At 59.1% G+C, this 10,816-nt stretch overlaps 1 protein-coding gene across 1 annotated transcript; it reads right to left on the reverse strand.

Annotated features, from left to right (window-relative positions):
* Window positions 1-3,807: 3,807 nt before the first annotated feature.
* On the reverse strand, window positions 3,808-5,151 carry POU3F1 (POU class 3 homeobox 1; the record flags this gene model as incomplete). The annotated part of the gene is made up of 1 exon (XM_079698097.1): window positions 3,808-5,151. The coding sequence occupies one exon, from the start codon at window positions 5,149-5,151 to the stop codon at window positions 3,808-3,810; it is 1,344 nt and encodes a 447-aa protein (XP_079554223.1).
* Between the last annotated feature and the right edge of the window lie 5,665 nt (window positions 5,152-10,816).

Here is a 10,816-nt window from a genome sequence, read left to right on the forward strand (position 1 = left end):
GACTGCCATTCCTAAACTCTATTTTATCCAGGGAGTAAGACTCCAGGGAAAGATATTTCTCCATATTTCCTATGGTTTCTTTCTTATACGGTAAGATGTGTTGTGGTTCTTACCATCATCCCAGGCTGGCGACTAGGGGAAGGAGCCCCCTGGGGCCTTCTGTGACCAAGGGTTGGGTTACTGGGTAGCTGTCCCAGGCTGGTGTCTCATTAAGCAAAATACTCGCCAAGTGGAAGATTTTCTTCCGTCCCCTTTCCCACTTTTTTTTCCATCTTTTTGTTCTACTCCTCAGCTGCTGCTAGATCTTGGGGGCCACATTGTTTTGCTGTTTTTGAGTTGACTTGCTTAAATAATAAGTCCACCCTCTTGGACGGGGTTAAGCAGACAATTAGGAAATCAATCAATCAATGGGTGTCAGCTGCAGGCAGAGGCCAGGGAAGGGCCCCCGTCTTCCTGGCCGCCCTTTCCAACCTCCAATCCTGCTGCGGCTTAGGCGACAGGGAGCTCTGAGCTACATTCGCTTCCATTTCAGGGCCCTGAGGCTAGGACGAATCCAGGAAGGACGAAACAAGGAGGGAATGTGGGGAAGTGTGGGACTACTTCGAAGTTCCGTAGTTAGTGGAGCAGGAAATGAGAGGCCTAGGTGGGGTGACCAGTGGCTCCCGGTCAGTCGTGGTGTCACCCAACTGGCAGGTAAAGTTTCCAGCCTCCTTTGTAAGAAGCCTGGGGAGGCTCCCTGGCCTGCCGGTTTGGGGAATGGAATGGCTGGGACACGGGTGCCAACTGCAGGGCTAATCACTTACTAGGCTGGACTTAAGGAGGGAGGAAAAAAAAAAAAAAAAAAAAGCAGCGAGAGGCTGAGCCTTTGAAAACCACGGTGGGCTCTGGTTGGTGGCCTCTGCAGAGACGACTCTCTCCTAAGATTGAGGGGCAGAGCCCAGGGTGTCACCTGGAAGCCTCAGCATCGAACAAGTCATCCTGAGGCCCCAGCCCGCCTGAGACAGCCAACCTGGGGGTCTGGGAGCATCTCTCTGGGCACCCAAGATATTGTCGGCTGGAGCCAAGGCCTCTCACAGGCCTGGGCTTGGACAACTTCCCTCGTGGGAGGGGGCCACACACATACCCTCACTAGGGACACAACTTTCTCCCCAGCTTGTGCCTTCAAGCTTTGTCTCCACGAAGAGTGACAGAAACCTCATGTGGTTTCTCCTGAGAAGGGAAAAGAACTGCATCTACGGAGGAAACAGGAAGAGCCGTTTGATTAGTATTTTTAAGAGGAGTTGTTCTAAAGGAGAAAGAGCTTGACTGGGACACAGATAGTCTGTGGCTTTGGCCCTGAAACCCGGAGCTGCCTCCACCATCCTGACTCTGGGGAGTGTTTAAGGCTTGACAGGGGGATGTCTGAGAATGTCTGCTTCCCTCCCCAGGTCATGATTGCGCAGCCCGGGAGTCCTCCTATAGGCAGAAGCATCACTCCCTGGGGAGCGGGGGTTCCCTTGGGGACCCATTCCTGAAGAGGCAATGCCAGGGCTTTCTGGTGGCACAGCTCTTCTTGCCCCCACTCCTCCCCAAGAGAAGTTGGGGCAGGTTATTTCTTTGCATAGAAGCAGGACCAGCTTTGCCCACGCAAACTGGCGGGGGTCCCTGCCCAGGCCACTCAACTCCCCCAGGACCCCTGTCTAAGCTGTTAGAACTCCCAGTGGATCCAGGCAGGTTTGGGTACCGTTTGTTTGCAGGTGGAAAGCCAGGTGGGGTGGGCTGGTGGGGCCTGAATCGGCTTCCAACTGCCCCAAGACCCAGAATGATGAAGTTGGCCTGGATCCCACCCAGGGAGTGCAAAGTCACGGGTGGGGAATACAAAGATGCCCGGCTGGTGGTCCAGGTCGAGAGAGGCAGGCTTCTTCCTTGGCCCAGAAGAGCAGTTGAGTTGTGCCTGAGGAATGTCCGATCCAAATTCGGTGTGGTGTCTGCAGTGTCTTAGGCCCTGGTCTGGTCCCAGGGTAGTCTGTTTATGGGGGTGGGGGGTGGGGTGGGACATGAGGTAGCTTCATCTTCCCTAACCTCACTCATCTGAGGCAGGGGCCCAACCGTTGTCCAAGTAACAAGCAGCACCGACACTGGCCTGGAAGAAGGTCTGTGTGGTCACCTTCCTCCAAGAGAGTGAGGCCAGAACTTTGGGGGAGGTGAGTCGGGGTATCCCATCCCATCACCCACAAACCAACCCAGCCCTAGTAGTAAAGAGGACAGGACACAGCCCTGGGGTACATGTTTATGTGAGTAATAAAATATTTACTATAACATAAATATAAAGGGAACTTCCCAGTCTACATTATTATTATTTTTTTGCAATAAAGATACAAAGAGAATGCACCAAAACATTGTTCCAAAAAATAATAAAAATAAAATAACAAAATTTAAATTCAAACGGTAACAAACAGAACAAGAAATGGAGAAGGGGGAAGCTCCAAACACATCCAGAAAATAAATAGAGATGGATCAGAAATCTGGAAATCATATTAAAATATCTTTTTCGGATTAGTGGGTGTACAAAATCCTTTAGTATGGGGAGGGAGGGCAACCCGGAAAACCAAAAATAAAAACCAAGCACAAAATGTTTCTTTCTCCCCGCCAGTGTGTACATATCTCACATATTTACATGGTTCCCACCTCACCCCAAATTTGGGGAATTTCTCTGCAGGCCTCCTCCAGCATCCCGCATCCCAGGGGGCTGAAAGGGAGCGGACGGAAGCTGCAGGGACTCAGGCAGAAGGTTCTCAGGGAACGGCTTATTTCTACAGCTGGTTAAAAAATATCTCCAACTTTTCCAAGTTTCGTTTGTTTGTGGCCGGGAGGTCAGGGCCCCGCGGGGAGTGGGGGCCCTGCTGTGCGGTGGTCGGTCTACAGCCGGGCAGAAGCCCCTTCCCATCTGCGTGTGCGTGGGAGCGCAGACCCCTCCAGCGTGGCCGGGAACCGAGCCGGAGCTCGGATAAAACGAAACGAAAAATGAACACTCGAATTTTTTGTTGTTGTTAGATTTTCTTTTTTGTTTGTTTTTTGTTTTATTTCGCTTTTTGGGGGTAGGGTAGGGGAAGGTAAGGGGAAAAAATAAATTAGGCTAGATTAAAGCTTTGGCTATTTCCTGCTTTTATACACAGACGCGGCTCTCGCGGCCTCCCCTCCGGGGCCCCGATAAATACAGTATACAGCGATTTAAATTAAGGGCGCGGGCGGAGTTAGAAGGACCCCAGGAGCCGAGAGGCTCCGTGAATAAATAAAAACTGTAAAAAACCAAGCCCGGAGGAAAGGTAAGGGGGATGGGGCGCATCCTTATGAGAGAGAAGAGGCGTGGAGCGAATAAAGTGACAGTCCCCCACCCTCGACCCTCAGGCTCGGGAATCCGCGCCGGGGAGAGGGATGGGGAACTCTCCTCTCTCCGTCCTCTCTTCCGGGTAATCCCTAACCCCGTACCGCGTTACCTGTCGCTGTGGGGAGGCCGCTGCCGGGATCCGGCCCCGAACAGCCCGGGGGGGCAGGGGCGGGGGTCGTCGAGGGATTGGGGGCAGGGAGCAGGCGGTGGGCAGGATGCCCGGGGTGAGTTGGCGCGTTCCGGATCTTCGCTCCTCTCTCTCGGGGCTCGGGCGACGCAGCCTATCGGCCGTCTTCGCCGCTCGCAGGAGAGGGTCGTCCGGGTGTTTGGTTTTATTCGAAAGTTTCTGGGCTTTTTGTAAAATCCAAAGCAACCGAACAAAAAGAGTTCAGGCCGCGCGGCGCCTCGCCGCGCACCGGCGCGGGGCCCGGCCCGCGGGGTCACTGCACGGAGCCGGGCAGTGTGTGGTGGTGGTGGTGCAGCGCGGCCGGCGGGGGCGCCGAGGGCGGCGACGCACCGCCCCCGCCCGGCCCCAGCTCGCCGGGTGCGTACACGTCGTCCATGGGCGGGTGGCCGGCGCCGGCCGCCGGGGTCATGCGCTTCTCCTTCTGCCGCCGGTTGCAGAACCAGACGCGCACCACCTCCTTCTCCAGCTGCAGGCTGTCGGCCAAGCCTGTGATCTCGTGCGCCGAGGGCTTGGGGCACTTGAGAAAGTGGCTCTCGAGCGCGCCTTTGACCCCCACCTCGATGGACGTGCGCTTCTTGCGTTTGCGGCCCTGCGCCGCGATCTTGTCCATGTTGGTGGGGCTGCCGCTGGACGAGTCGGTCTCCTCCAGCCACTTGTTGAGCAGCGGCTTGAGCTTGCACATGTTCTTGAAGCTCAGCTGCAGGGCCTCGAAGCGGCAGATGGTGGTCTGCGAGAACACGTTACCGTACAGCGTGCCCAGCGCCAGCCCCACGTCGGCCTGCGTGAAGCCCAGCTTGATGCGCCGCTGCTTGAACTGCTTGGCGAACTGCTCCAGGTCGTCCGAGCTGGGCGCGTCCTCGTCCGAGTGCTCGCCCACCGACGAGCCACCGCCGCCCGCGCCCGGGTGCAGGTGCGCCGCTGCCGCGTGCAGGCCGCTGGCGTGTGCATGTCCGTGTGCGTGTCCGTGGGCGCCCAGGTGCGGCGGAGGCGACGGCTCCAGCTGAGCCTCGTGGCCGTCCTCGTGCAGCGCGTGGTGCAGGCCCGGCCCCGCGCCGCCGCCGCCCGCCGCCAGCATTCCGGCCAGGCCGCTGCCGCCGCCCCCCGGGTAGGCCGCCTGCGCGTACAGCCCGAGTGGTTGGGGCTGGTGGCCCCCGCCGGCCCCCGGCGACGGCGACATGGCCGGGCCCAAGTGGTGTGCCGTGCCGCCCTGCGCCCATGCCGCGCCCGCGTGGGCCGCCCCCTGGTGCACCAGGCGCGCGTGGAAACCGCCGCCGCCGCCACCGTCGTCGGCTCGGCCGGCGTTGCCGCCGCCCGCCTTGCCGTGTTCCAGGTGCGGGCCGCCGGCCCAGTCGCCGCCGCCGCCTCCTCCCGTGGGTAGCCACTGCGGGTGCGCTAGGCCCACGGGGTGGCCCGCGCCCGCGCCCAGCCACTCGTGGTGCATCAGCTTCTGCACTTCGCGGTACGCGGCCCCCGCGTGCAGCCGCTCGGCTGCCGCCGCCGCTGCCGCTGCCGCCGCGGCATCCGGATGCATAAGCGGTCCCGTGCCCCCGGCTCCGCCGCCGGGGCCCCGGGGCAAGTACTGCGCGGTGGTGGCCATGCCGCCCCGCGCCCCGCGCCCCGCGCCGCGCCGCCGCCGCCGCCGCTCCGCTCCGTCTGCGGGCCCCGCCGCCGCGCTCCGCCGGCTTAAAGCCCGACCAGCTCAGCGCTCTGGAGCCCCACCCCACCCGCCACCCATTGGCTGCCAGCGGAGCCGCCTCCCGCCCCCCGGCCCCGGCCCCCGCCCCCCCTGCCCGCCTGCCGTTCGGCCCGGCCGCCCAGAGCTCGCCATTGGGCCTCACTCCTGGGGTCCCGCGCGCCGACCATGCTGATTGGCCGCTGGGGCTTCATTCACAGCCCCCCCTACCTTCCGCGTATACGCTCACGCCCCGGGGGCGCGGCCGCCACGTGGGGAGTGGCGCGGGGGTGGCACTGGGACCGCACCCCCTTTCGTCCTGGCTGCGTGGGCCCCACTTTCCCCCGGCGCTGGAGACTCCGAGCCCGGCGGGTCCCACGCTCCAAGCGAGCAGAATTCCCGCCGGTCACCCGCCCGGGTGGCCAGAGGCGGTGGCGGGGATGGCGGGCTCCGGGAGGCGCTCGGGTTCCGAGAAGCAGCTCAGCCCCGCGCTCCTCCTTCCGCCGTGCCGCTGCCGGCGGGCCGGGATTCCCGCGGGTCTCGGCGGCTGCGAGCGGCAGGCGGCGCGGGTCCCCGGCTCGGTTGCGGCACGGCTGCTCACCTCGCCCGCCTCGCCTCCCGCGACTTCCAGCGGGCACGGAGCTCTCCTCTGCGCTCCTACCCGGCCCGTCTCGTTTTCCCTCTTCACCCTCTAGACCACCCAGCGCAACTCCGTCGACCTCCGCCGCCCTGAGAGAGCGTCGGGCGCGGGCAGAGTCGGACTGGCCCCGACTTCACGCCTCTCACGGGCTCTCCTTCTCCCGGGCGCCGCGGCCCAGGTGAGTACCTCGCGGGTGGCTCGGGGCCGGAACAGCCGGCGGCAGCGATGCTGTGGGGAGACGGGAGCTCCTGTAACCAGGCCGATTCCGAGGTTCCTGAGTGAGAGGATCTCGAGGTGGAGACCGTGGCTCCGGGAAAGCACCGCCGACAGGAATGGTGGACACACTGGACCCACGGGTATCTGACCCACGCCGCCGCCTCGCTCCTTCTCCTTCCTGCCTGCCCGGCTCATTGGCCTGGGTCATGGCGGGGTCACGCCCCGGGGAAACTTGCTCTAGGTGAGGAGTGGCGTGGACATGGGGAAGGGCGCTGGTGCCTCAGAAATCCGGCGTGCAGGCTGGGAGCTGTCCAGCCTTGCAGGGAGCCCTGGGCTGGAGTTTAACCCACTTGCCTGGGGCTGCTGAAAAGGGAACTGGGACTGAAGAGGTCTTGTTGGAAAGGTGCGGCATGCGATTGGCTTACCTACTCATCCCCCAGGTCTTTGAGGACTCCCTGAAGGATCCTGAGTGGACTTGGACCCCAGCATCAGCTCTTCTGTGCCATGCTGGCTGGAGGATGAGTGGAATGAGCTGTAGCCTCCACGTCTTCCTCACGCTGAGGCTTGGCTCTCGGGGAGTCTTCCAGCTGCCAGTTCACCTCTTTTCTATCCCTGATCTTGCCTCCAATGGATTCATAGATTCCAGGGCCCCGGGGGTCCCAGATTGGAGGACCGAGCTGGGGGCCCAGCTAGGGCCCTACTGGCAAGTCAGGACTGTGGAATAAAGCCTCAGTGTGTGAAGAAGGGTGATGGGGGGCTCAGGGGGCAGCCGCAGTGGGGGTGACTGGGGCAAAGTCGACAGTGACAAGGGTCATCCTTGGGCACAGACTGTGCTCATCCAGGCCCTAAACGCCCTAGGACTAGCCTCTGGCTAGCCCCCAAGGGATGGGGTGGCCACTGTCCACTGTCCTGAGCAGAGTCCTTAGGTACCACTCCCACTGCAAGAGCTGTGATGGAGCCCTGTGTCTGAACCTAGCTAGGGATGCTGGGCTTTCCTGGACTCTGGCCCAGGAAGTGGTCACCTTGAGGCAGCCCAGGACTTCCTGGTCCACTCGCCTTCCTGGCCTCTCTCCCAGGCTCAGGAGGTAGGACCAAGGCTGGGAATCCTGTAGTGAAGTCCCCTCTCACGCCAGCCCTAACCAGACCTGCATGACACTGAAGCTTGGGCTTCCAACCTGGACCTGCCACTGTCTTCCTGGGCAAGAATAACTCTGGCCCAGTCTTCTAGGGCTTGGTTCTTCTACCTGTAAATTGGGAATAACAGTACCATAAGCAGCACACCTGTCTCACTAAGGTAAGTCAGAGGGTGGTACAAGACAACGTGAGTGAAAAGGGCTCAGAAAGGACTTTCACTCTCGTTGTTTCTATTGTTAGTGCCCAGTGAATGAACAGGTTACTCCCCCTCTCTAACTAAACCTCAGCTTGCTCCTCTGTAGAGTGGGCTTCTGGAGGTTTGGGCCAGGTGACCTCTCTGGTAAACTCCCTTCCAGCTCTGATGGTCTGTGAGTCTATGAACCTGTCTCCGTTTCTGTCAGAGGAAGGGAAATGTCTGGACAGTGGACAGGTGTTGTTTGGAACGGTCACCATGAGCAATGGGTGCTTTACCAAATGCTTTTCATTCATCACGTTACCTGCCGCTCTCAGCCCCGAGAGTGAGCGCTGGGATTGTTCTCCCATTGCACAGCTGAAGGAACTGAGGCTTGTCCGAGGGCAAAGAATGCGTGGAGGTCCCACTCCCCATCATCCTCCCTGTGGCTGTGGGATGGGAAGGGTGTGGAGGCAGCAGCTTTGGCTGTCACAGCAGAGAGAGCTCACAGAGAGAGCTCTCTGGTCAGCTGGCACTCTTGAAGCTGAGTTCCCCAGGTCTGTGCTGAATTGAGGGGTGGCTGCAGCAAAGCCAGGCTTCTAGGTTGCCAGCTTGTGAGCTAGCAAATCTCAGTCCCAATCCCATTACCCGCCTTCGGTACCCCTGCCCTTTGCTTTGCCTGTCGGAGCCTCAGTTTCTTTATCTTAAAATGAGGGCAGTAATGCCTGCTTCTCAGGTTTGCTCTGAAGCTGCAAGGATGAAACAAAGCATGTAATTTAGATGCCCCCTCTTAATATGAGTTGCTGCTCTGGGGTGAACAACAGTGTGAACTAGGAAAGGATAACATTCCTTTCTCTGCTTTGGAAGTTTTACATCTCCTACAATAATATGGGTTTGGTCTTGAGTCACAATTTTCTTATATTTGAGAGTTAAGTTTTCCCTAGGAAGTCTCGACATCCCCTTTGCTCTTGCCCCTAGAGATTCTGGGTGGGACACTGGGGCTATGACATGGCCATTGGCAGAGACACCTGTTACAGAGCATCTCCTTTCTCCAGGAGCCCTACCCTCATAGACCACAGAGAAAACCCAGAACACGGAAGTCAGACAGCCAGCTGACCAATGCAGACACAGAATGGTTTAGGCATATGAACAGATGTGCATTCACACACACACGCACAAATGTATAGCCCGCCGATACACACATGAAATTTAGCCTGGAGACAAACATTCAGATTCATAATAGGAACACATGGACTCCCATCATTAGGTTGGATATTCAAAGTCACACAAATCAACACACAATGATAAATACAGGCATGTGTGTCTCAACAGGAACATTCGCAGAACCCATGCAGAGGCTGAAGTCGGCTCAAGGAGGCATTCCTTCAGCAACGTAGACATAGAGGGGACCTGCAGGCCCTTCGGGTGACAAGCATGGAGGCTGTCAGCTGGCACGCCAATTCACACAGATGGGCACACCCTCGTGTGTTCACAAACATGAGCACACACTCTCCCACCCAGCACACAGATACAAAGAGGCCCACCCCACGCATCACACAGACACCTACATCCTGTAGGAACTAACCCATCTGCACAGCGGATCGGAAAGCAGAGGAAGGGGCTGTACCCAGCCCTGAGTTTAGTCCATGCGAGTCAGTGGCCCCACTCATTCGAAGGAAGCAGGAAAGCCCTTTCTTTTCATATATTTTTTTTTCACTCTCCTTGTCTGCGGAGGACAGCTCCCAGCCAGGCCTCCGCCAGTCTCAGAGGCTCCCCAGCCTCCCTCCCCAGCAGGGGCCCCTGCCCAGCCTGCCCCCAGGCCAGGAGCTGCCCGGGCTTTCCCAGAGTGGTGAGACCTCCTCCAGGCTCTGGAGTGTGACCGAGCGCCTGCTCATTTGACACAGGTCACCGAGCCTCCGGCAGATGGGGCCCTCGCTGTGGGGGATCTCTGAGCTGGAGGGGCTGCAGGGGGAGGCTCTGTGGGGCTGAACTGCAGCTACACAAGCCCCACATTCTCTGTGCAGTCTCAAGTCACAGACACAAACCCCTGCCACCTACATTCACACTCCCGCCTGAGAAGTTCAGACACAGCCTCTAGAGTCTGACCACACTCGCCATCAGCTGCACTGCAGCCACACATGCACTGTAATATTCCAGACGCACATCCCAGACAGGCGAGCCTGTGCAGTGGCGCACTGAACGAGATTTGGGAGGAAGAGGAGGCAGCTGGTTCCGGCTGCTTTCCCGCTTTGGACTCTGGGCCCCTGCCGCTGTGTCTTGTGTGTGGGGCAGTGGGTCCTCGGAGTCCAGGGCAGCACTGAGAGGAGATGCAGCCGCAGACCCAAGGCTTTTTCAGTGTTGCGGGAAGACCGGCTCCAAGACACTCCACCTGGATTCCTCACAAGTCAGGAGTGCTGAGCGGAGCTAAAGAGAGGAGAGATCGGGCCCGTGGGGAGGGCTGCTAGAGGAGCTCGTGTCCTAGGATGCCCTCCTGTGTGCGTGGGCTTGAAGTCTTTGTCTGAGGCAGGCTGGGCTGGAAGGGGGGCGGGATGCGGGCAGCACTCAGCCCACTTCCTTTCCCTCTGCCAGTCTTCTTATGACCCAGATCCTGTATTTTCAGAGTGTCAAGGGTCCTGGGTTCCATCTTGACTCAGACCCAGGCCTGCTGGATGACACTGGGCCAGTCTCAACCTCCTGACCTCTGTGAGCCTCAGTGTCCTCATCTGTAAGCTGGGCAGGATGGTCTCTGCTGGGTTCTTGTGAAGGCGGGATGAGATCACTGCCCCGATTGAAACTCGGAAAGGGGAAGCATGGCTTGGTTTTCCTCCCTGGCTGCTAGGGGTGAGTAAGAGGCTGTGTGAGCAGGAACAGAACCTGCCTGTTCCCCCAACCAGTTCTTGCTGAGCGGTGTCAGGAGTGACCACGCCCATAACCTGCTTGTTCTGGGCTGGAACGTGTTTTTGGCTGGAAGAGTCTGTCAGGGTCCTGGCTGCTGCAGATTCCAGCCTGGGTAGGCGCATCCACTCCCTCTGTGCAGGTTGGTGCCAGCCAGCCAGATTCATAGCGCTCACCACCATCCAGAGAGCTCTCCCACAAGGGATGTGATCACTGTTCTGAGCTCTCAATCCCCCACCTCTCTCCCTCTAAACTCAGCCCTTCTAGGTGTCCTACCTCTTTTGTCCTTCCAGTGCTCAAAAGAGCCTAGCATAGAAGAGCAGAGAGGTAGGAGAGGCATGGCTGCCTTTGGCCGAGGAGAAAGAAGCAGTCTCATTTAATTTAAGGTTCCCTATCTCTCAGACTTGGGGAAGGGAAGGAAGGATGAAAGGTGGAATATCTCTCAGGGATGAACCTTTCCTTGTATTTTTGCGCCTGCCTCGGCCCCCTAGGTCTGTGTGTGGTGTGGGGATCCTCCCAGTGCATCAGTAGAA

This window comes from Hyperoodon ampullatus (genome assembly GCF_949752795.1).
Source record: "Hyperoodon ampullatus genome assembly, chromosome: 2".
In the NCBI taxonomy this organism is placed as follows: Eukaryota; Metazoa; Chordata; class Mammalia; order Artiodactyla; family Ziphiidae; genus Hyperoodon; species Hyperoodon ampullatus.